The following is a 27,374-nucleotide window of genomic DNA, read 5'->3' as shown; positions in this document are numbered from 1 at the left end:
ATATATCATCTATAATATCAGACCCAGCTATATATCATGTATAATATCAGACCCAGCTATACATCTATAATATCAGACCCAGCTATATATCATCTATAATATCAGACCCAGCTATATATCATCTATAATATCAGACCCTATATATCATATAATATCAGACCCAGCTATACATCTATAATATCAGACCCAGCTATATATCATGTATAATATCAGACCCAGCTATATATCATCTATAATATCAGACCCAGCTATACATCTATAATATCAGACCCAGCTATATATCATATAATATCAGACCCAGCTATATATCATGTATAATATCAGACCCAGCTATATCATCTATAATATCAGACCCAGCTATATATCTATAATATCAGACCCAGCTATATATCTATAATATCAGACCCAGCTATACATCTATAATATCAGACCCAGCTATAATCTATAATATCAGACCCAGCTATATCTATAATATCATATATATCAGACCCAGCTATATATATAATATCAGACCCAGCTATACATCTATAATATCAGACCCAGCTATACATCTATAATATCAGACCCAGCTATACATCTATAATATCAGACCCAGCTATACATCTATAATATCAGACCCAGCTATATATCATCTATAATATCAGACCCAGCTATATATCTATAATATCAGACCCAGCTATACATCTATAATATCAGACCCAGCTATACATCTATAATATCAGACCCAGCTATATATCATCTATAATATCAGACCCAGCTATACATCTATAATATCAGACCCAGCTATACATCTATAATATCAGACCCAGCTATACATCTATAATATCAGACCCAGCTATATATCATCTATAATATCAGACCCAGCTATACATCTATCAGACCCAGCTATATATCTATAATATCAGACCCAGCTATACATCTATAATATCAGACCCAGCTATACATCTATAATATCAGACCCAGCTATATATCATCTATAATATCAGACCCAGCTATATATCATCTATAATATCAGACCCAGCTATATATCATCTATAATATCAGACCCAGCTATATTCATCTATAATATCAGACCCAGCTATATCATCTATAATATCAGACCCAGCTATATATCATCTATAATATCAGACCCAGCTATATATCATCTATAATATCAGACCCAGCTATACATCTATAATATCAGACCCAGCTATATATCATGTATAATATCAGACCCAGCTATACATCTATAATATCAGACCCAGCTATATATCTATAATATCAGACCCAGCTATATATCATCTATAATATCAGACCCAGCTATACATCTATAATATCAGACCCAGCTATATATCTATAATATCAGACCCAGCTATACATCATCTATAATATCAGACCCAGCTATATATCATCTATAATATCAGACCCAGCTATATATCATGTATAATATCAGACCCAGCTATACATCTATAATATCAGACCCAGCTATACATCTATAATATCAGACCCAGCTATATATCTATAATATCAGACCCAGCTATACATCTATAATATCAGACCCAGCTATACATCTATAATATCAGACCCAGCTATATATCATCTATAATATCAGACCCAGCTATATATCATCTATAATATCAGACCCAGCTATATATCATCTATAATATCAGACCCAGCTATATATCATCTATAATATCAGACCCAGCTATATATCATCTATAATATCAGACCCAGCTATATATCATCTATAATATCAGACCCAGCTATATATCATCTATAATATCAGACCCAGCTATATATCATCTATAATATCAGACCCAGCTATATATCATCTATCAGACCCAGCTATATATCTATAATATCAGACCCAGCTATATATCATGTATAATATCAGACCCAGCTATATATCATCTATAATATCAGACCCAGCTATACATCTATAATATCAGACCCAGCTATATATCTATAATATCAGACCCAGCTATACATCATCTATAATATCAGACCCAGCTATATATCATCTATAATATCAGACCCAGCTATACATCTATAATATCAGACCCAGCTATATATCATCTATAATATCAGACCCAGCTATATGTCATGTATAAAACATGTGAATGGGGGCGTGCTCGGTCCTCCGTTTCCAGTAGTCCACGATCAGCTCCTTTGTCTTGCTGACGTTGAAGGAGAGGTGGTTGTGCTGGCACCACACCACCAGGTCTCTGATTTGTCTGATCGTGTCGCTGGGCAGTTCACGGCTGGGTTTCCCTTTGTAATCCATGAGTTTGCAAGCCCTGCCACATCCGACAAGATTCAGAGCCAGTGTAGTACTCTTGTTGCACACGAGACATGCTGGTAGAAATTAGGTAAGACAAATTTCAGTTTTCATACGTTTAAATAACAGGCAGCATTAGCGCACATTCTGGAAAGACAGCGGGGAAGTGGAAAGGCAGTTTGCCAGGTAATTTAGCAGCATGACCCCTGACCGATAACGAAGAGGTGGGTGAGAAGCCTGATCAAAGAGATGGGGGTGAGAAGGTGATGAAGCACACTTCATGAGCCGTAACCGAAAAACAAGTGGCATTTGGAAAGTTTGAGGTGAGGGAGAAAGTGTGGTGGAACAAGTATTGTTAGCATTGTTAAGTATCTTGCTATCTGGATCAAATTCTCCCTTAGCTAGCCAGAGAAATGTTGAGCAACATTAACCAACTTAACTGATCAAATAATTAAGTTTATGGTGTGAAGATTAGCTGGCTAATAAAGTCAGACCGCTAACCTTAGCTCATCTGATCAGTAGCTAGCTAACGTTAGTAACCTAACCAATTCGCTATAGTATAAACTGGTAACATTGGCGTTCCTCAAGTTATAATGCGTTAGTGGAGCCTGGCAATTACTGGAACCTGGCAATATATGTGAAATGTTAACTAGTTAACCAGCTAATGACCTGAACTACTAACAGTAATGTTTTCCCTCTACAGTATTGTTAGGAATATTAGGAATAAATGACTAAACAATATTCTTATTTTAAATGGAACTGTAACTAAGTAAACTTATACTCTGTTTTATTATATTTGATTAACATTATGAGTTCATAAGAAGGGATTGTGTGACACGGACAAGGAGTAATTAAATATAACGAACACCATTCCAAACTAGTCTGGAGAGGAGTGGGTTAAGTAAGCAGATAGGGTCGTTAACCTATGGTTGAACCTACAGAAACTGAGCTCTGGGGTGTTTTAGATAAGACAGTGAGTGCATTCCTAGGTTCTCTGTTAATTAGAACTGTCAGCTAAGTGGTGATCGATAATGGTGAGGGGTCGAGTTAATTCAGTTATGTTGTGTGACCTGTGAGTGTGTTAGTGAGTTGGAATGAACTTTTAAACTCACTTAATTCTAGGTCGGGAGGAGGGGACTCATTCAAGAAGCAATGAAATGACATGTTATTGTATATAAACTGTTGCTCATGGTAACGTGGCAGCGCGCTCTAAGAATAAATACTATTATCTATTATTGATAAGACTGGTCTCTGTCTATTTTATGCAAACAAGCTTACAAATTCTCTTAAAATAGATTAAGGGAATTCAATTAATGAAAACATATTGGAATAACTAAATTACAGTAACAAGTATGTGGTTCATTTTCAGAATGAGAGAATTAGGTGAAAATGAGGCGTTGCTTGTTAAACAAGTGTAGCTGGAGCTGGGCCTGGCTAAAGCTGGATGCCTCTATAGAGGTGAAAGGAACAACACACACTTACCCTCTTTCTTACTTCTTCAATACTGTGAATAAAAAGGGGTATGCCCGGTGTGGCCACTATAATAGAGCAAAAATAGAAGGCCTGTTTGTTTCATTCTATTTCTACTTTAAGATGTTTTTTTCCCCAAGTGCAATATTTAGATGTGTGTGGTCACAAGCGTTCTATTATAAAGGCTGTCATGGTAACAAGCGTTCTATTATAAAGGCTGTCATGGTAACAAGCGTTCTATTATAAAGACTGTCATGGCTAACTGCAATATTAGTGTATTGTTTTTACTCAAGACTTAGATGTGAGTTAGGCTCACATTAACCACTTTTTATTTTACACACAGAGACTGATCATGTAGATCAGGCCATAAAGATCATCAAGGACAACAACCACCCGAGCCACCGCCTGTTCACCCCGCTATCATCCAGAAGGCTAGGTCAGTACCCGAGCCACTGCCTGTTCACCCCGCTATCATCCAGAAGGCGAGGTCAGTACCCGAGCCACCGCCTGTTCACCCCGCTATCATCCAGAAGGCGAGGTCAGTACAGGTGCATCAAAGCTGGGACAGAGAGACTGAAAAACAGCTTCTATCTCAAGACCACCAGACTGTTAAACAGCCACCACTAACATGGAGTGGCTGCTGCCAACATACTGACTCAACTCTAGCCTCTATAATAATGGAAAAATGTTTGTAATAAATGTATCACAAGTCACTTTAAACAATGCCACTTAGTATAATGTTTACATACCCTACATTACTCATCTCATATGTATTTACTGTACTCTATACCATCTACTGCATCTTGTTTACATACCTTACATTATTCATCTCATATGTATATACTGTACTCTATACCATCTATTGCATCTTGTTTACTTGTTGCAGAGTTACTGTCATGTTGCTGAGATAGACTTGTTGCAGAGTTACTGTCATGTTGCAGAGTTACTGTCATGTTGCTGAGATAGACATTTACATTTACATTTAAGTCATTTAGCAGACGCTCTTATCCAGAGCGACTTACAAATTGGTGCATTCACCTTATGACATCCAGTGGGACAGTCACTTAACAATAGTGCATCTAAAACTTAGGGGGGGTGGGGTGAGAGGGATTACTTAACCTATCCTAGGTATTCCTTAAAGAGGTGGGGTTTCAGGTGTCTCCGGAAGGTGGTGATTGACTCCGCTGTCCTGGCGTCGTGAGGGAGTTTGTTCCACCATTGGGGGGCCAGGGCAGCGAACAGTTTTGACTGGGCTGAGCGGGAGCTGTACTTCCTCAGTGGTAGGGAGGCGAGCAGGCCAGAGGTGGATGAACGCAGTGCCCTTGTTTGGGTGTAGGGCCTGATCAGAGCCTGGAGGTACTGAGGTGCCGTTCCCCTCACAGCTCCGTAGGCAAGCACCATGGTCTTGTAGCGGATACGAGCTTCAACTGGAAGACTTGTTGCAGAGTTACTGTCACGATGCAGAGTTACTGTCACGTTGCAGAGTTACTGTCACGATGCAGAGTTACTGTCACGGTGCAGAGTTACTGTCACGGTGCAGAGTTACTGTCACGTTGCAGAGTTACTGTCACGATGCTCTTCTCTGTATCACGGAGGCGCTCCGCACCGCTAAAGCTAACTCTCTCTCCTCTGCTCTCATCCTTCTAGACCTATCGGCTGCCTTCGATACTGTGAACCATCAGATCCTCCTCTCCACCCTCTCCGAGTTGGGCATCTCCGGCGCGGCCCACGCTTGGATTGCGTCCTACCTGACAGGTCGCTCCTACCAGGTGGCGTGGCGAGAATCTGTCTCCTCACCACGCGCTCTCACCACTGGTGTCCCCCAGGGCTCTGTTCTAGGCCCTCTCCTATTCTCGCTATACACCAAGTCACTTGGCTCTGTCATAACCTCACATGGTCTCTCCTATCATTGCTATGCAGACGACACACAATTAATCTTCTCCTTTCCCCCTTCTGATGACCAGGTGGCGAATCGCATCTCTGCATGTCTGGCAGACATATCAGTGTGGATGACGGATCACCACCTCAAGCTGAACTTCGGCAAGACGGAGCTGCTCTTCCTCCCGGGGAAGGACTGCCCGTTCCATGATCTCGCCATCACGGTTGACAACTCCATTGTGTCCTCCTCCCAGAGCGCTAAGAACCTTGGCGTGATCCTGGACAACAAACTGTCGTTCTCAACTAATATCAAGGCGGTGGCCCGTTCCTGTAGGTTCATGCTCTACAACATCCGCAGAGTACGACCCTGCCTCACACAGGAAGCGGCGCAGGTCCTAATCCAGGCACTTGTCATCTCCCGTCTGGATTACTGCAACTCGCTGTTGGCTGGGCTCCCTGCCTGTGCCATTAAACCCCTACAACTCATCCAGAACGCCGCAGCCCGTCTAGTGTTCAACCTTCCCAAGTTCTCTCACGTCACCCCGCTCCTCCGCTCTCTCCACTGGCTTCCAGTTGAAGCTCGCATCCGCTACAAGACCATGGTGCTTGCCTACGGAGCTGTGAGGGGAACGGCACCTCAGTACCTCCAGGCTCTGATCAGGCCCTACACCCAAATAAGGGCACTGCGTTCATCCACCTCTGGCCTGCTCGCCTCCCTACCACTGAGGAAGTACAGTTCCCGCTCAGCTCAGTCAAAACTGTTCGCTGCTCTGGCTCCCCAATGGTGGAACAAACTCCCTCACGACGCCAGGACAGCGGAGTCAATCACCACCTTCCGGAGACACCTGAAACCCCACCTCTTTAAGGAATACCTAGGATAGGATAAAGTAATCCTTCTCACCCCCCTTAAAATATTTAGATGCACTATTGTAAAGTGGTTGTTCCACTGGATGTCATAAGGTGAATGCACCAATTTGTAAGTCGCTCTGGATAAGAGCGTCTGCTAAATGACTTAAATGTAAATGTAAATGTAACGATGCAGAGTTACTGTCACGATGCAGAGTTACTGTCACGATGCAGAGTTACTGTCACGATGCAGAGTTACTGTCACGATGCAGAGTTACTGTCACGATGCAGAGTTACTGTCACGGTGCAGAGTTACTGTCACGGTGCAGAGTTACTGTCACGATGCAGAGTTAATGTCACGATGCAGAGTTACTGTCACGATGCAGAGTTACTGTCACGATGCAGAGTTACTGTCATGTTGCTGAGATAGACTTGTTGCAGAGTTACTGTCATGTTGCTGAGATAGACTTGTTGCAGAGTTACTGTCATGTTGCAGAGTTACTGTCATGTTGCTGAGATAGACTTGTTGCAGAGTTACTGTCACGATGCAGAGTTACTGTCACGTTGCAGAGTTACTGTCACGATGCAGAGTTACTGTCACGATGCAGAGTTACTGTCACGATGCAGCGTTACTGTCATGTTGCTGAGATAGACTTGTTGCAGAGTTACTGTCATGTTGCTGAGATAGACTTGTTGCAGTTACTGTCATGTCGCAGAGTTTTGCCCCTATTCTCCTCTCTTATCCCAAAGTGTGTGCTTGCATACTTCCGTGATGAGGAGTTATGAAAAATATATTCCTATCGCTGAGGGCTGCAGCCAAATTACAATGAGGGGATTCCTGAGGCTGCAGCCATATTACAATGAGGGGATTCCTGAGGGCTGCAGCCATATTACAATGAGGGGATTCCTGAGGCTGCAGCCATATTACAATGAGGGGATTCCTGAGGCTGCAGCCATATTACAATGAGGGGATTCCTGAGGCTGCAGCCATATTACAATGAGGGGATTCCTGAGGCTGCAGCCATATTACAATGAGGGGATTCCTGAGGCTGCAGCCATATTACAATGAGGGGATTCCTGAGGCTGCAGCCATATTACAATGAGGGGATTCCTGAGGCTGCAGCCACCCTACAGTCATCAACACAGTCTGACCACAGACCTCCAGACAGGGCTGCTTTCTCTCTGTAACACACTCACTCGCACTGTATTGAAGAATGTGTGCATGTGTGTGTCTTTGTGTGTCTCTCTATGTGTGTCTCTGTGTGGGTCTCTGTGTGTCTCTGTGTGGGTCTCTGTGTGTGTCTCTGTGTCTGTCTCTGTGTCTGTCTCTGTGTCTGTCTCTGTGTCTGTCTCTGTGTCTGTCTCTGTGTGGGTCTCTGTGTGTGTGTCCTGTCCTCTTTCTAGACAGTGGGCGGAGTGTGCTACTGTGGGACTGGAGGGGGGCTTCTGTGGGCCTGAACAGAGATATCTTGTCCTCTTTCTAGACAGTGGGCGGAGTGTGCTACTCTGGGACCGGAGGGGGGGGGGTGGGGGTGTTCTGTGGGCCTGAACAGAGCTGTGTGTGTTTTCCTCTCCTTCTTAGCCTCTATTCAGACAGCAGAGCAGCAGAGAGAGAGAAGCAGAGTAAAGGAGAGAAAGATGTCCACTCGAGGAGTGTGTGTGTGGGGTGTTGTGTTTTTGTGTGTTGTGTCTGTCTGTCAGGCCGGAAGACAGATGCCCAAACTCTCCAACAAGAAACTGTGTGCCGACGCTGAGTGTAGCCGTGAGTACAGATATAAATACAGCTACAGTACTACTAAAACTATACTGCTACTATACTACAGTACTACTAAAACTATACTGGTACTATACTACAGTACTACTAAAACTATACTGCTACTATACTACAGTACTACTAAAACTATACTGGTACTATACTACAGTGCTACTAAAACTATACTGTTACTATACTACAGTACTACTAAAACTATACTGCTACTATACTACAGTACTACTAAAACTATACTGGTACTATACTACAGTACTACTAAAACTATACTGTTACTATACTACAGTACTACTAAAACTATACTGGTACTATACTACAGTACTACTAAAACTATACTGCTACTATACTACAGTACTACTAAAACGATACTGCTACTATACTACAGTACTACTAAAACGATACTGTTACTATACTACAGTACTACTAAAACTATACTGTTACTATACTACAGTACTACTAAAACTATACTGCTACTATACTACAGTACTACTAAAACGATACTGTTACTATACTACAGTACTACGAAACTATACTGTTACTATACTACAGTACTACTAAAAATATACTGTTACTATACTACAGTACTACTAAAACGATACTGTTACTATACTACAGTACTACTAAAACGATACTGTTACTATACTACAGTACTACTAAACTATACTGTTACTATACTACAGTACTACTAAAACTATACTGTTACTATATTACAGTACTACTAAAACTATACTGTTACTATACTACAGTACTACTAAAACTATACTGCTACTATACTACAGTACTACTAAAACTATACTGGTACTATACTACAGTACTACTAAAACTATACTGCTACTATACTACAGTACTACTAAAACTATACTGCTACTATACTACAGTACTACTAAAACTATACTGCTACTATACTACAGTACTACTAAAACTATACTGCTACTATACTACAGTACTACTAAAACTATACTGCTACTATACTACAGTACTACTAAAACTATACTGCTACTATACTACAGTACTACTAAAACTATACTGGTACTATACTACAGTACTACTAAAACTATACTGGTACTATACTACAGTACTACTAAAACTATACTGTTACTATACTACAGTACTACTAAAACTATACTGCTACTATACTACAGTACTACTAAAACGATACTGCTACTATACTACAGTACTACTAAAACGATACTGTTACTATACTACAGTACTACTAAAACTATACTGCTACTATACTACAGTACTACTAAAACGATACTGTTACTATACTACAGTACTACGAAACTATACTGTTACTATACTACAGTACTACTAAAAATATACTGTTACTATACTACAGTACTACTAAAACGATACTGTTACTATACTACAGTACTACTAAAACGATACTGTTACTATACTACAGTACTACTAAACTATACTGTTACTATACTACAGTACTACTAAAACTATACTGTTACTATATTACAGTACTACTAAAACTATACTGTTACTATACTACAGTACTACTAAAACTATACTGCTACTATACTACAGTACTACTAAAACGATACTGCTACTAAACTACAGTACTAGTAAACTAACTATACTGTTACTATACTACCGTACTACTAAAACTATACTGCTACTATACTACAGTACTACTAAACTATACTGTTACTATACTACAGTACTACTAAACTATACTGGTACTATACTACAGTACTACTAAAACTATACTGTTACTATACTACAGTACTACTAAAACTATACTAAGCGGTCTTCATTAAAGTAATTCAAGTAAAGGGGATTCTATTGAGGGGATATACTTTATTTAGCACACAGGAGGACTTTTTTCTCTGTTGAGATCATTTCCTTATTCATTTCTAGCCAGATGTAAAATGTTCCTGTGAAGGAGAATGAGAGTAGGTGAGAGAGAGAAAAAAGGGGGGGGGGTGAGAGCATACTTAAATTCCCACAGGACACCGGATAAGACAGGAGAAATACTCTGACGATACCCCCGGACAGGGCAAAAAAAGCAGTAAAACCTTGAAATCAGCCCTATCCTTAACAGCAAGCCAGTGTAGAGAGACTAGCACTGGAGTAATATGATAAACATTTTTGGTTCTAGTCAAGATTCTAGCAACCGTGTTTAGCACTAACTGAAGTTTATTTAGTGCTTTATCCGGGTAGCCGGAAAGTAGAGCATTGCAGTAGTCTAACCTGGGCAGAAGATTTCTGATTTTTGCAATTTTACGTTGATGGAAAAAAGCTCTCCTTGAAACAGTCTTGATATGTTCGTCAAAGGAGAGATCAGGGTCCAAAGTAACGCCGAGGTCCTTCACAGTTTTATTTGAGACGACTGTACAACCATTAAGATTAATTGTCAGATTCAACAGAAAATCTATTTGTTATTTGGGACTTAGGACTAACATCTCTGTTTTGTTCGAAGTTTAAAAGTAGAACATTTGCCGCCATCTACTTCCTTATGTCTGAAACACAGGCTTCCAGGGATGGCAATTTAGGGGCTTCACCATGTTTCATTGAAGTGTACAGCTGTGTGTCATCCGCATAGCAGTAAAAGTTAACATTGTTTCCTAAAACAGAGGCTTCAGGAACACCGACATTTACAGTTGAGGACGAACCATCTACAGAGACAAACTGATACCTTTCCGACAGATATAATCTAAACCAGTCCAGAAATTGTCCGTGTAGACCAATTTGGGTTTCCAATCACTCCAAAAGAATGTGGTGATCCAAAAGAATGTGGTAGAATGTATGCACACATGACTGTAAATCGCTTTGGATAAAAGCGTCTGCTAAATGGCATATATTATTATTATTATTATAAAAGCAGCACTAAGGTCTAGGAGCACGAGTACGGATGCAGAGCCTCGGTCTGACGCCATTAAAAGGTCATTTACCACCTTCGCAAGTATATATATATATATATTCAAGGCTAGTCGGGCATGCGGGTGCAGGCAGCAATCGGTTGAAAAGCATGCATTTGGTTTTACTCGTGTTTAAGAGCAGTTGGAGGCCACGGAAGGAGTGCTGTATGGCATTGAAGCTCGTTTGGAGGTTAGATAGCACAGTGTCCAATGACGGGCCAAAAGTATATAGAATGGTGACGTCTGCGTAGAGGTGGATCAGGGAGTCACCCACAGCAAGAGCAACATCATTGATATATACAGAGAAAAGAGTCGGCCCGAGAATTGAACCCTGTGGCACCCCCATAGAGACTGCCAGAGGACCGGACAGCATGCCCTCCGATTTGACACACTGAACTCTGTCTGCAAAGTAATTGGTGAACCAGGCAAGGCAGTCATCCGAAAAACCGAGGCTATTGAGTCTGCCGATAAGAATATGGTGATTCAAATCAAATCAAATCAAATTTATTTATATAGCCCTTCGTACATCAGCTGATATCTCAAAGTGCTGTACAGAAACCCAGCCTAAAACCCCAAACAGCAAACAATGCAGGTGTAAAAGCACGGTGGCTAGGAAAAACTCCCTAGAAAGGCCAAAACCTAGGAAGAAACCTAGAGAGGAACCGGGCTATGTGGGGTGGCCAGTCCTCTTCTGGCTGTGCCGGGTAGAGATTATAACAGAACATGACCAAGATGTTCAAATGTTCATAAATGACCAGCATGGTCAAATAATAATAAGGCAGAACAGTTGAAACTGGAGCAGCAGCACAGTCAGGTGGACTGGGGACAGCAAGGAGCCATCATGTCAGGTAGTCCTGGGGCACGGTCCTAGGGCTCAGGTCCTCCGAGAGAGAGAAAGAAAGAGAGAATTAGAGAGAGCATATGTGGGGTGGCCAGTCCTCTTCTGGCTGTGCCGGGTGGAGATTATAACAGAACGTGGCCAAGATGTTCAAATGTTCATAAATGACCAGCATGGTTGAATAATAGTAAGGCAGAACAGTTGAAACTGGAGCAGGAGCATGGCCAGGTGGACTGGGGACAGCAAGGAGTCCTCATGTCAGGTAGTCCTGGGACATGGTCCTAGGGCCCAGGCCAGTTGAAACTGGAGCAGCAGCATGGCCAGGTGGACTGGGGACAGCAAGGAGTCATCATGTCAGGTAGTCCTGGGGCATGGTTCTAGGGCTCAGGTCCTCCGAGAGAGAGAAAGAAAGAGAGAAGGAGAGAATTAGAGAACGCACACTTAGATTTACACAGGACACCGAATAGGACAGGAGAAGTACTCCAGATAAACAAACTGACCCTAGCCCCCCGACACATAAACTACTGCAGCATAAATACTGGAGGCTGAGACAGGAGGGGTCAGGAGACACTGTGGCCCCATCCGAGGACACCCCCGGACAGGGCCAAACAGGAAGGATATAACCCCACCCACTTTGCCAAAGCACAGCCCCCACACCACTAGAGGGAAATCTTCAACCACCAACTTACCATCCTGAGACAAGGCCGAGTATAGCCCACAAAGATCTCCGACACGGTACAACCCAAGGGGGGGAACCCAGACAGGCCGACCACAACAGTGAATCAACCCACCCAGGTGACGCATCCCCCCCCCAGGGACGGCACGAGAGAGCCCCAGCAAGCCAGTGACTCAGCCCCCGTAACAGGGTTAGAGGCAGAGAATCCCAGTGGAAAAAGGGGAACCGGCCAGGCAGAGACAGCAAGGGCGGTTCGTTGCTCCAGAGCCTTTCCGTTCACCTTCCCACTCCTGGGCCAGACTACACTCAATCATATGACCCACTGAAGAGATGAGTCTTCAGTAAAGACTTAAAGGTTGAGACCGAGTTTGCGTCTCTGACATGGGTAGGCAGACCGTTCCATAAAAATGGAGCTCTATAGGAGAAAGCCCTGCCTCCAGCTGTTTGCTTAGAAATTCTAGGGACAATTAGGAGGCCTGCGTCTTGTGACCGTAGCGTACGTATAGGTATGTACGGCAGGACCAAATCAGAGAGGTAGGTAGAATATAAGATCAGCGTCAACTCACCATCAGTACGACCAAGAATATGTTTTCCGCGACGCGGATCCTGTGTTCTGCCTTACAAACAGGACAACGGAATGGATCGCATGCAGCGACCCAAGGAAACGACTCCGAAAAAGAGGGAAACGCGGCGGTGTTCTGGTCAGACTCCGGAGACGGGCACATCGCGCACCACTTCCCAGCATTCTTCTTGCCAATGTCCAGTCTCTCGACAACAAGGTTGATGAAATCCGAGCAAGGGTGGCATTCCAGAGGGACATCAGAGTCTGCAACGTTCTCTGCTTTACGGAAACATGGCTTACTGGGAAGACGCTATCCAGGGCGGTGCAGCCAACGGGTTTCTCTTGATGTGATTGGCCTGACTGAAACATGGCTTAAGCCTGATGAATTCACTGTGTTAAATGAGGCCTCTTCTCCTGGTTACTAGTGACCATATCCCCCGTGCATCCCGCAAAGGTGGAGGTGTTGCTAACATTTACGACAGAAACATACATCTCTCTGGTAAGAAGAGTGGCGGGGGCGTATGCCTCATGACTAACGGGACATGGTGTGATGAAGGAAACATACAGGAACTCAAATCCTTCTGTTCACCTGATTTAGAATTCCTCACAATCAAATGTAGACCGCATTATCTTCCAAGAGAATTCTGTTTGATTATAATCACAGCCGTATATATCCCCCCCCAAGCAGACACAACGATGGCTCTGAACGAACTTTATTTAACTCTTTGCAAACTGGAAACCATTTATCCGGAGGCTGCATTCATTGTAGCTGGGGATTTTAACAAAGCTAATCTGAAAACAAGACTCCCTAAATTTTATCAGCATATCGATTGCGCAACCAGGGGTGGAAAACCTTGGATCATTGTTACTCTAACTTCCGCGACGCATATAAGGCCCTGCCCCGCCCCCCTTTCGGAAAAGCTGACCACGACTCCATTTTGCTGATCCCTGCCTACAGGCAGAAATTAAAACAAGAGGCTCCCACGCTGAGGTCTGTCCAACGCTGGTCAGAACAAGCTGACTCTACACTCCAAGACTGTTTCCATCACGTGGACTGGGACATGTTTCGTATTGCGTCAGATGGAAATATTGACGAATACGCTGATTCGGTGTGCGAGTTCATTAGAACGTGCGTCGAAGATGTCGTTCCCATAGCAACGATAAAAACATTCCCAAACCAGAAACCGTGGATTGATGGCAGCATTCGCATGAAACTGAAAGCGCGAACCACTGCTTTTAATGCAGCTATTCCCTCCGCAAGGCTATTAAACAAGCTAAGCGTCAGTACAGAGACAAAGTGGAATCTCAATTCAATGGCTCAGACACAAGAGGCATGTGGCAGGGTCTACAGTCAATCACGGACTACAAGAAGGAACCCAGCCCAGTCACGGACCAGGATGTCTTGCTCCCAGGCAGACTAAATAACTTTTTTGCCCACTTTGAGGACAATACAGTGCCCCTGACACGGCCTGCAACGAAAACATGCGGTCTCTCCTTCACTGCAGCCGAGGTGAGTAAGACATTTAAACGTGTTAACCCTCGCAAGGCTGCAGGCCCAGACGGCATCCCCAGCCGCGCCCTCAGAGCATGCGCAGACCAGCTGGCCGGTGTGTTTACGGACATATTCAATCAATCCCTATACCAGTCTGCTCTTCCTACATGCTTCAAGAGGGCCACCATTGTTCCTGTTCCCAAGAAAGCTAAGGTAACTGAGCTAAACGACTACCGCCCTGTAGCACTCACTTCCGTCATCATGAAGTGCTTTGAGAGACTAGTCAAGGACCATATCACCTCCACCCTACCAAATCAAATCAAATCAAATTTTATTTGTCACATACACATGGTTAGCAGATGTTAATGCGAGTGTAGCGAAATGCTTGTGCTTCTAGTTCCGACAATGCAGTGATAACCAACAAGTAATCTAACTAACAATTCCAAAACTACTGTCTTATACACAGTGTAAGGGGATAAGGAACATGTACATGAGGATATATGAATGAGTGATGGTACAGAGCAGCATACAGTAGATGGTATCGAGTACAGTATATACATATGAGATGAGTGTGTAGACAAAGTAAACAAAGTGGCATAGTTAAAGTGGCTAGTGATACATGTGTTACATAAGGATGCAGTCGATGATGTAGAGTACAGTATATACATATGCATATGAGATGAATAATGTAGGGTAAGTAACATTATATAAGGTAGCATTGTTTAAAGTGGCTAGTGATATATTTACATCATTTCCCATCAATTCCCATTATTAAAATGGCTGGAGTTGGGTCAGTGTCAATGACAGTGTGTTGGCAGCAGCCACTCAATGTTAGTGGTGGCTGTTTAACAGTCTGATGGCCTTGAGATAGAAGCTGTTTTTCAGTCTCTCGGTCCCAGCTTTGATGCACCTGTACTGACCTCGCCTTCTGGATGATAGCGGGGTGAACAGGCAGTGGTTCGGGTGGTTGATGTCCTTGATGATCTTTATGGCCTTCCTGTAACAACGGGTGGTGTAGGTGTCCTGGAGGGCAGGTAGTTTGCCCCCGGTGATGCGTTGTGCAGTCCTCACTACCCTCTGGAGAGCCACTCAGTTTGAGTGGACCAATTCAGTTTGTCTGTGATGTGTATGCCGAGGAACTTAAAACTAGCTACCCTCTCCACTACTGTTCCATCGATGTGGATAGGGGGGTGTTTCCTCTGCTGTTTCCTGAAGTCCACAATCATCTCCTTAGTTTTGTTGACGTTGAGTGTGAGGTTATTTTCCTGACACCACACTCCGAGGGCCCTCACCTCCTCCCTGTAGGCCGTCTCGTCGTTGTTGGTAATCAAGCCTACCACTGTTGTGTCGTCCGCAAACTTGATGATTGAGTTGGAGGCGTGCGTGGCCACGCAGTCTTGGGTGAACAGGGAGTACAGGAGAGGGCTCAGAACGCACCCTTATGGGGCCCCCGTGTTGAGGATCAGCGGGGAGGAAATGTTGTTGCCTACCCTCACCACCTGGGGGCGGCCCGTCAGGAAGTCCAGTACCCAGTTGCACAGGGCGGGGTCGAGACCCAGGGTCTCGAGCTTGATGACGAGCTTGGAGGGTACTATGGTGTTGAATGCCGAGCTGTAGTCGATGAACAGCATTCTCACATAGGTATTCCTCTTGTCCAGGTGGGTTAGGGCAGTGTGCAGTGTGGTTGAGATTGCATCGTCTGTGGACCTATTTGGGCGGTAAGCAAATTGGAGTGGGTCTAGGGTGTCAGGTAGGGTGGAGGTGATATGGTCCTTGACTAGTCTCTCAAAGCACTTCATGATGACGGAAGTGACGGATTTGATTTGAAGCTTTGGCGTCTCAGACCCCGTAACGGGAGGAGACCAGAGAAAGCTCAGCCTCTGACTCCAACCCTTTGCTTATTGGGGAAAATCAGTTGAAAGTTTCTGTCAGCTATATTGACTAAATAGCAAAAATAGTTAAATTACCTTAAATGCTCAGCCCCTTGGTCACTTTCCCATAATCGGTATTCTTGCAGCACTAACGCTAGATTCCGAATTCCAGTATCTCTTTACACTTCCAACTCTGTGTATGGACTCAATATATTGTAACTGGTACTTGGCTATTTTTCTTTTTCCTTGATTTGCTCATCACCTCTGGTTTCTGGTGTCAAAAATGCGAACGCCTCTTTGTCTATGTGATCAAGAGGTGGTTAGACCCCTGTTTTTCGGAGACTCAGTCGGGTTCACAAGATTCAACCAGCTTCTTCAGAGTATGACCCAATAAGTACTTAAGCACAATTATCCGGTTCTCAAAATATTGTTTTACTCTATCAAAAAGCGTATAGTGCAATAGTAAATCTACCTGTGATGATTCTCCATATGAAGTCTGTTTCATATGTTAGTGAGGATCATACTGCCTTATGATCTCTGTTCTCTTTATATACCTTTTTACAGGGTAAGTTCCCACTAGTGCTGTAGACCTACGTAACCTGAGGCCTGTGTGTTAAACGGAAGCTTCCTATTATTACCCTTTAAGGTCATGCACTACTGACTCTCACATTGCTGCTTCCGTGTTACTGTTGGCTGATTCCACCCAATCATACCAGCTGGTTGTTTCTACCACTGGAGGCAGCGTAGGAGGTATGTCAAGTGTCAGCTGGGAGAAGTCTATGATAGGTATCTCCTCTGCTTCCCCCTGTTGTCCAGTTTCTGCAGGCGCGGTCCGTGGTTCCATGAGGTCCCGTGGATGCCCTGTGTTGTTGCCCCCATTGCTTGATGGAGTGGGCAGATTCTTTTCATCTCTTGTCACAGGGGTGTGGATGTGGCTAGTGATGCTGTGGTCGGAATGTAGGTCCTCTCGACGTGGGTCCTCTAGGTCCCGCAGGTCTGCGAGAGTGTCTCATAGGCCGATTGAGATTGTATGGCTTTTTGCTCGATTTTATACACCTGTTTGGGACGGCAGGTAGCCTAGTGGTTAGAGGATTGGGTCAGTAACCAGCAGGTAGCCTAGTGGTTAGAGGATTGGGTCAGTAACCAGCAGGTAGCCTAGTGGTTAGAGCATTGGGCCAGTAACCAGCAGGTAGCCTAGTGGTTAGAGCGTTGGACTAGTAACCAGCAGGTAGCCTAGTGGTTAGAGCGTTGGACTAGTAACCAGCAGGTAGCCTAGTGGTTAGAGCTTTGGGCCAGTAACCAGCAGGTATCCTAGTGGTCAGAGCGTTGGACCAGTAACCAGCAGGTAGCCTAGTGGTTAGAGCGCTGGGCCAGTAATCAGCAGGTAGCCTAGTGGTTAGAGTGTTGGACTAGTAACCAGCAGGTAGCCTAGTGGTTAGAGCGTTGGACTAGTAACCAGCAGGTAGCCTAGTGGTGAGAGTGTTGGACCAGTAACCAGCAGGTAGCCTAGTGGTTAGAGTATGACGAGAGTATGAGTACGACGAATATGTAGCGAGGGCCAGCCGACTAGAGCATACAAGTCGCAGTGGTGGGTGGTATAAGGTGCTTTAGTGACAAAACGGATGGCACTGTGATAAACTGCATCCAGTTTGCTGAGTAGAGTGTTGGAAGCCGTTTTGTAGATGACATCGCCGAAGTCGAGGATCGGTAGGATAGTCAGTTTTACTAGGGTAAGCTTGGCGGCGTGAGTGAAGGAGTTTGGAGTTTAGTTAACACAGTGTCCAAAGAAGGGCCAGAAGTATACAGAATGGTGTTGTCTGCGTAGAGGTGGATCAGAGAATCACGACGGAGGAAGTCTGTTATACCTCTTACATCGAATTGACCAGTCGTGATGGATTAGTAGTTCCGTGTTGCAAAGGGGTCCTGCCCAATTGGCAAAATAGGTATATTGGCCCAAGAAATTGGCCGATGGACCTATTCAGCTATTCAGGGGACGCCGCAATCTTGGCTTGGTATCTTGAAATAAGTGGTAAATGTGATTTATTTGTGAAATATTCGACTTCATGGCTCACACAACAGAAGTCAGGGATCAACTTGATTATAGATAGAATACATGATTATATGAAAATATTATATTTTAAACTATTTAAAGCAGTACTAAAATCTATGCATTTCAATGAGAGATTCCCTTTTCTGTACCCTTTGTGTACTGGACCGAAGTTGTTCCCGGGGATGCAAGGCCTGAGCACGTTGGAAAGTTAAAACCTGTGTTCCTCCATACTGTTACTATAGTAAGTTAATATAATACTACCATAACTGTGCTTCTTCAACAACTACAATCATATACTGATTGTACTACCTGTGTGTGTGTGTGTGTGTGTGTTAGACCCCATCCTGATAGCACGTGCCTTAGAGGACTACTACCCTGGAGACTGCCGCTTCATCTCTCTGCGTCAGGGTCAGGTGGTCTATGTCTACGCCTTGCTGAAGGACCGAGGAAACATGTTCTGGGCTGGCAGCGTAAGGATCTGTGTGGGGGGGGGCTTAGGATGCTTTCACTCACGAGACTCCCAGTTAGATAGCAAATGTTCCTTTTTTCCAGAAAAATTATTTTTGTAGGCGAAATAGCTCCGTTAGTTCTTCACAAATTAGCTCCATAATATCGACAGAAACATGTCAAATGTTGTTTATAATCAATCCTCAAGGTGTTTTTCAACTATTCGATAATACACTGCTCAAAAAAATAAAGGGAACACTAAAATAACACATTCTAATCTGAATGAATGAAATATTCTTATTAAATACTTTTTCCTTTACATAGTTGAATGTGCTGACAACAAAATCACACAAAAATGATCAATGGTAATCAAATTTATCAACCCATGGCGGTCTGGATTTGGAGTCACACTCTAAATTAAAGTGGAAAACCACACTACAGGCTGATCCAAATTTGATGTAATGTCCTTAAAACAAGTCAAAATGAGGCTCAGTAGTGTGTTCCTCCACGTGCCTGTATGACCTCCCTACAACGCCTGGGCATGCTCCTGATGAGGTGGCGGATGGTCTCCTGAGGGATCTCCTCCCAGACCTGGACAAAAGCATCCGCCAATGCCTGGACAGTCTGTGGTGCAACGTTGGTGGATGGAGCGAGACATGATGTCCCAGATGTGCTCAATTGGATTCAGGTCTGGGGAACGGGCGGGCCAGTCCATAGCATCAATGTCTTTCTCTTGCAGGAACTGCTGACACACTCCAGCCACATGAGGTCTAGCATTGTCTTGCATTAGGAGGAACCCAGGGCCAACCGCACCAGCATATGGTTTCACAAGGGGTCTGAGGATCTCATCTTGGTACCTAATGGCAGTCAGGCTACCTCTGGCGAGCACATGGAGGCCCCCCAAAGAATTGCCACCCCACACCATGATTGACCCACAGCCAAACCGGTCATGCTGGAGGATGTTGCAGGCAGCAGAACGTTCTCCACAGTGTCTCCAGACTCTGTCACATGTGCTCAGTGTGAACCTGCTTTCATCTGTGAAGAGCACAGGGCACCAGTGGCAAATTTGCCAATCTTGGTGTTCTCTGGCAAATGCCAAACATCCTGCACGGTGTTGGGCTGTAAGCACAATCCCCACCTGTGGACGTCGGGTCCTCATACCACCCTCATGGAGTCTGTTTCTCACCGTTTGAGCAGACACATGCACATTTGTGGCCTGCTGGAGGTCATTTTGCAGGGCTCTGGCAGTGCTCCTCCTGCTCCTCCTTGCACAAAGGCGGAGGTAGCGGTCCTGCTGCTGGGTTGTTGCCCTCCTACGGCCTCCTCCACGTCTCCTGATCTACTGACCTGTCTCCTGGTAGTGCCTCCATGCTCTGGACACTACGCTGACAGACACAGCAAACCTTCTTGCCACAGCTCGCATTGATGTGCCATCTTGGATGAGCTGCACTACCTGAGCCACTTGTGTGGGTTTATAGACTCCGTCTCATGCTACCACTAGAGTGAAAGCACCACCAGCATTCAAAAGTGACCAAAACATCAGCCAGGAAGCATAGGAACTGAGAAGTGGTCTGTGGTCACCACCTGCAGAACCACTCCTTTATTGGGGGTGTCTTGCTAATTGCCTATAATTTCCACCTGTTGTCTATTCCATTTGCACAACAGTATGTGAAATTTATTGTCAATCAGTGTTGCTTCCTAAGTGGACAGTTTGATTTCACAGAAGTGTGATTGACTTGGAGTTACATTGTGTTGTTTAAGTGTTCCCTTTATTTTTTTGAGCAGTGTAGTAGTATTTATATATAGTAGTATTCATATAAAGTAGTATATATTTATTATAGTATTTATATATAGTAGTATTTATACATAGTAATATTATTTTGTTTGCATGGTCTCATATCTGTGTGTGCGTGCACGTGTGTGTTTACCAGGTCCAGGGGTCGTACTACGGGGAACAGGAGGCAAGACTGGGACATTTTCCCAGCAGCGTCGTCGAGGAGACACACGCTCTCATGCCAGCTACCAACGAGGTCATGACTGATGTAGGTGGACACACGAACACTCACACAGACAAATACACACACACACACACACACACACACACACACACACACACACACACACACACACACACACACACACACACACACACACACACACACACACACACACACACACACACACACACACACACACACACACACACACACACACACACACACACACACACACACACACACACATAATGAATAATTTTTCCACAAAATCAATTGATATAGAATATTAGGCATCTCTCCTCTGCTCCTCTCCTCCTCTTCTCCTCTCTTCCTCTTCTCCTCTCCTCCGCTCCTCCTCTCTTCTTCCTCCTCCTCTCCACTCCTCTCCTCCTCTTCTCCTCTTCTTCTCTCCTCCTCCTCTCCACTCCTCTCCTCCTCTTCTCCTCCTCTCTTCTTCTCTCCTCATCTTCTCCTCCTCTTTTCTTCTCTCCTCCTCCTCTCTGGTCCTCTACTCTTCTCTCCTCCTCCTCTCCACTCCTCTCCTCTTCTTCTCTCCTCCTCTCTGGTCCTCTCCTCTTCTCTCCCTTTATTTTCCTCTTATCCAGAATTGGGACTTTTACTGTAACTGAAGACTGAAGTGTCCTGATTCTTTGTCTCCCGGCTGGCGCACTGCAACATGAGGACAGCCCTGACATCATCAAACCAGTATCTCTATTATCTGCAAGCTATGATGAAAACACCTTATAGTTTAATAATGTTTCTTTATTACAACCATGCATATACAGTATATTATTTAGAATAAACCTTCCTCTCAGCTGTTTAATGTTATCTCTGTGGCTTTAACCTGAAAGAATAAAGATACTATGCTGCTCTGATCACTGCTGTCTCTTCTGGTGTCTGGCCTTCATTATCACTGCTGTCTCTTCTGGTGTCTGGCCTTCATTATCACTGCTGTCTCTTCTGGTGTCTGGCCTTCATTATCACTGCTGTCTCTTCTGGTGTCTGGCCTTCATTATCACTGCTGTCTCTTCTGGTGTCTGGCCTTCATTATCACTGCTGTCTCTTCTGGTGTCTGGCCTTCATTATCACTGCTGTCTCTTCTGGTGTCTGGCCTTCATTATCACTGCTGTCTGGCCTTCATTATCACTGCTGTCTGGCCTTCATTATCAGTGCTGTCTCTTCTGGTGTCTGGCCTTCATTATCACTGCTGTCTCTTCTGGTGTCTGGCCTTCATTATCACTGCTGTCTGGCCTTCATTATCAGTGCTGTCTCTTCTGGTGTCTGGCCTTCATTATCACTGCGGTCTCTTCTGGTGTCTGGCCTTCATTATCACTGCTGTCTCTTCTGGTGTTTGGCCTTCATTATCACTGCTGTCTCTTCTGGTGTCTGGCCTTCATTATCACTGCTGTCTCTTCTGGTGCCTGGCCTTCATTATCACTGCTGTCTCTTCTGGTGTCTGGCCTTCATTATCACTGCTGTCTCTTCTGGTGTCTGGCCTTCATTATCACTGCTGTCTCTTCTGGTGTCTGGCCTTCATTATCACTGCTGTCTCTTCTGGTGTCTGGCCTTCATTATCAGTGTTGTCTCCTCGTGTCTGGCCTTCATTATCACTGCTGTCTCTTCTGGTGTCTGGCCTTCATTATCACTGCTGTCTCTTCTCGTGTCTGGCCTTCATTATCACTGCTGTCTCTTCTGGTGTCTGGCCTTCATTATCAGTGTTGTCTCTTCTCGTGTCTGGCCTTCATTATCACTGCTGTCTCTTCTGGTGTCTGGCCTTCATTATCACTGCTGTCTCTTCTGGTGTCTGGCCTTCATTATCACTGCTGTCTCTTCTCGTGTCTGGCCTTCATTTTCACTGCTGTCTAGCCTTCATTATCACTGCCGTCTCTTCTGGTGTCTGGCCTTCATTATCACTGCTGTCTCTTCTGGTGTCTGGCCTTCATTATCACTGCTGTCTCTTCTGGTGTCTGGCCTTCATTATCACTGCTGTCTCTTCTGGTGTCTGGCCTTCATTATCACTGCTGTCTCTTCTGGTGTCTGGCCTTCATTATCACTGCTGTCTCTTCTGGTGTCTGGCCTTCATTATCACTGCTGTCTCTTCTGGTGTCTGGCCTTCATTATCACTGCTGTCTCTTCTGGTGTCTGGCCTTCATTATCACTGCTGTCTGGCCTTCATTATCACTGCTGTCTGGCCTTCATTATCAGTGCTGTCTCTTCTGGTGTCTGGCCTTCATTATCACTGCTGTCTCTTCTGGTGTCTGGCCTTCATTATCACTGCTGTCTGGCCTTCATTATCAGTGCTGTCTCTTCTGGTGTCTGGCCTTCATTATCACTGCGGTCTCTTCTGGTGTCTGGCCTTCATTATCACTGCTGTCTCTTCTGGTGTTTGGCCTTCATTATCACTGCTGTCTCTTCTGGTGTCTGGACTTCATTATCACTGCTGTCTCTTCTGGTGCCTGGCCTTCATTATCACTGCTGTCTCTTCTGGTGTCTGGCCTTCATTATCACTGCTGTCTCTTCTGGTGTCTGGCCTTCATTATCACTGCTGTCTCTTCTGGTGTCTGGCCTTCATTATCACTGCTGTCTCTTCTGGTGTCTGGCCTTCATTATCAGTGTTGTCTCTTCTCGTGTCTGGCCTTCATTATCACTGCTGTCTCTTCTGGTGTCTGGCCTTCATTATCACTGCTGTCTCTTCTGGTGTCTGGCCTTCATTATCAGTGTTGTCTCTTCTCGTGTCTGGCCTTCATTATCACTGCTGTCTCTTCTGGTGTCTGGCCTTCATTATCACTGCTGTCTCTTCTGGTGTCTGGCCTTCATTATCACTGCTGTCTCTTCTCGTGTCTGGCCTTCATTTTCACTGCTGTCTAGCCTTCATTATCACTGCCGTCTCTTCTGGTGTCTGGCCTTCATTATCACTGCTGTCTCTTCTGGTGTCTGGCCTTCATTATCACTGCTGTCTCTTCTGGTGTCTGGCCTTCATTATTACTGCTGTCTCTTCTGGTGTCTGCCCTTCATTATCACTGCTGTCTCTTCTGGTGTCTGGCCTTCATTATCACTGCTGTCTAGCCTTCATTATTACTGCTGCAGCCGACATGAGTAAAACATTTAAACGTGTTAACCCTCACAAGGCTGCATGCCCAGATGGCATCACCAGCCGCGTCCTCGGAGCATGCGCAGACCAGCTGGCTGGTGTGTTTACGGACATATTCAATCAATCCTTATCCCAGTCTGCTGTTCCCACGTGCTTCAAGAGGGCCACCATTGTTCCTGTTCCCAAGAAAGCTAAGCTAACTGAGCTAAACGACTACCGCCCCGTAGCACTCACTTCCGTCATTATGAAGTGCTTTGAGAGACTAGTCAAGGACCATATCACCTCCACCCTACTTGACACCCTAGACCCACTCCAATTTGCTTACCGCCCCAATAGGTCCACAGACAACGCAATCACAACCACACTGCACACTGCCCTAACCCATCTGGACAAGAGGAATAGCTATGTGAGAATGCTGTTCATCGACTACAGCTCAGCATTTAACACCATAGTACCCTTCAAACTCGTCATCGAGCTCAAGGATAGGGGGGGTGCTCCCCCTGCTGTTTCCTGAAGTTCACGATCATCTCTTTTGTTTAGTTGACGTTGAGTGATTATTTTCCTGGCATCACACTCCCAGAGCCCTCACCTCCTCCCTGTAGGCTCTCTAATCAAGCCTACTACTGATGATTGAGTTGGAGGCATGCTTGGCCATGCAGTCATGGGTGAACAGGGAGTACATGAAGAGGCTGAGCACGCACCCTTATGGAGCCAGTGTTGAGGATCAGCGAAGTGGAGGTGTTGTTTCCTACCTTCACCACCTGGGGGCGGCCCAGGTCTTTGAACTTAGTGATGAGCTTGGAGGGTACTATGGTGTTGAATGCTGAGCTATCGTCAATGAACAGCATTCATATATAAGTATTCCTCTTTTCCAGATGGGTTAGGACAGTGTAGTGTGCTGGCGATTGCGGATCTATTGGGACGGTATGCAAATTGAAGTGGGTCTAGGTTGACAGGTAAGGTAGAGGTGATATGATCCTTGACTAGTCTCTCAAAGCACTTCATGATGACAGAAGTGAGTGCTATGGGGCGATAGTCATTTAGTTAAGTTACCTTGTCCTTTCTTGGCTACAGGAACAATGGTAGCCATCTTGAAGCATGTGGGGACAGCAGACTGGGATAGGGAGAGATTGAATATATCCGTAAACACATCAGCCAGCTGGTCTGCGCTCTGAGGACGCGGCTGGTGATGCCTTCTGGGACGGCAGCCTTGCGAGGTTTAATGTGTCTTAAAAACGTCGGCCACAGAGAAGGAGAGCCCACAGTCCTTGGTAGCGGGCCGTGTATATACTATATAACTTTTGGGGGTTCCATACATGAAGCAAGCAATATAATCCTTTTTGTTTCTAGAAGGAATATTTTTTTCTAAGATTGTCGTGTTGTTGTGGTGATATGCTTCCACCTATTGGCTGAGCTGAAACTGCAGTTTAGAATCAAAGGTGGCTTCTGAGTCAAAACATAATAATTCCTGTCAGAGACGATAGAGGAAGTGAGGCATCCCACTCCCTCATTTTCTTCTGGTAGGGGCGAGGCTGCTCTAGCCTGCTTATCACCTGCTTATCAACCCCGCCCCGTGGAGAGGGTTCCCCAAAGACTGTAGAGAAAGGAGACATCTCAATGGCAATTTTTTTCTGGGCTAGCGGGGAGGGACTAGGGGACAATCTCAATTGCATACTCCTCGCGTCCTCACTCCTCCCACCTCAAGGAGACTGGGATGAAGAGAGGATAGGAGAAGAAGGGAGAGGAGACGATAATGTTGTGATCCTCCTGTACTGGCTGGTGTCCTTGGCTGAGTCACTGCAGAGGAGAGAGACGAATCAGCGCTCTCCCTCCCTCTCTTCTCTCCTGAGCAGTCTGCAGTGCTCCAGCCCAGACTGCAGTGCTCCAGCCCAGTCTGCAGTGCTCCAGCCCAGACTGCAGTGCTCCAGCCCAGACTGCAGCTATAACAAAATACGCATATAACGTCACCACCACTACTATCACAGCTCTACCACTGAGATTCACAATCAGTTCTACACCACAGAACACGGTCCAGAGACGAGAAAAAGAGGAAGCCTGTCGAGCACGGGACGGGATGTTTGGGTTCCAGAGGTCACAACAACAGTTCAGGTATGTTCATTGCCTCTCCTGTCCCAAACTCTGTCCCATGAAACCCTGTTTTGGACAGAACTGGTGTCGAGTATGGAATGTGCTAAAAGGAACTAGAGGGGACAGGCATGATGCTAGATGGCCATGCTAGAGAGAATAAATACTTTATGCTAGTAGGAAATGCTCAATCAGGAGAGAGATACAGGCTAGTTTAGCTAAAGCAGTTAAATGCTGAATCAGGAGAGATTTAGTTTAATTAAAGCAGTTAAAGGCTACATCTCGAGAAGAGGGACACAGAGGGGGTGTGAGAGAGGAGGAGGGAGTGACAGAGGAGGAGGGAGACAGGGTGTGTGCTGTACAATATTCTAGTATTGTATCAATAATGTATTGCTGACGGGAGGCCTGGTTCTGGTTCTTGCTGGTAGGGTGTGTGGCAAATGGGGACAGGGCTCTAAACTGGTAGGGTGTGTGTGGCATATGGGGACAGGGCTCTAAACTGGTAGGGTGTGTGGCATATGGGGACAGGGCTCTAAACTGGTAGGGTGTGTGTGGCATATGGGGACCGGGCTCTAAACTGGTAGGGTGTGTGGCATATGGGGACAGGGCTCTAAACTGGTAGGGTGTGTGTGGCATATGGGGACAGGGCTCTAAACTGGTAGGGTGTGTGGGCATATGGGGACAGGGCTCTAAACTGGTAGGGTGTGTGTGGCATATGGGGACAGGGCTCTAAACTGGTAGGGTGTGTGTGGCATATGGGGACAGGGCTCTAAACTGGTAGGGTGTGTGTGGCATATGGGGACAGGGCTCTAAACTGGTAGGGTGTGTGTGGCATATGGGGACAGGGCTCTAAACTGGTAGGGTGTGTGTGGCATATGGGGACAGGGCTCTAAACTGGTAGGGTGTGTGGCATATGGGGACAGGGCTCTAAACTGGTAGGGTGTGTGTGGCATATGGGGACAGGGCTCTAAACTGGTAGGGTGTGTGGGGCATATGGGGACAGGGCTCTAAACTGGTAGGGTGTGTGTGGCATATGGGGACAGGGCTCTAAACTGGTAGGGTGTGTGTGGCATATGGGGACAGGGCTCTAAACTGGTAGGGTGTGTGGCATATGGGGACAGGGCTCTAAACTGGTAGGGTGTGTGTGGCATATGGGGACAGGGCTCTAAACTGGTA

The 27,374-nt window shown here is 45.2% G+C and overlaps 1 protein-coding gene across 1 annotated transcript; it reads left to right on the top strand.

The window, feature by feature from the left end:
- Positions 1–8,004: 8,004 nt before the first annotated feature.
- On the top strand, positions 8,005–21,897 carry mia (MIA SH3 domain containing). Its single transcript, XM_046298809.1, has 4 exons — positions 8,005–8,213; positions 18,915–19,048; positions 20,957–21,067; positions 21,628–21,897. The coding sequence occupies exons 1-4, from the start codon at positions 8,090–8,092 to the stop codon at positions 21,649–21,651; spliced, it is 393 nt and encodes a 130-aa protein (XP_046154765.1). The 5' UTR covers positions 8,005–8,089; the 3' UTR covers positions 21,652–21,897.
- The last annotated feature ends 5,477 nt before the right edge of the window (positions 21,898–27,374 follow it).

This window comes from Oncorhynchus gorbuscha, linkage group LG02 (genome assembly GCF_021184085.1).
Source record: "Oncorhynchus gorbuscha isolate QuinsamMale2020 ecotype Even-year linkage group LG02, OgorEven_v1.0, whole genome shotgun sequence".
NCBI lineage: Eukaryota > Metazoa > Chordata > Actinopteri > Salmoniformes > Salmonidae > Oncorhynchus > Oncorhynchus gorbuscha.
This window is presented reverse-complemented; position numbering and strand designations above follow the sequence as displayed.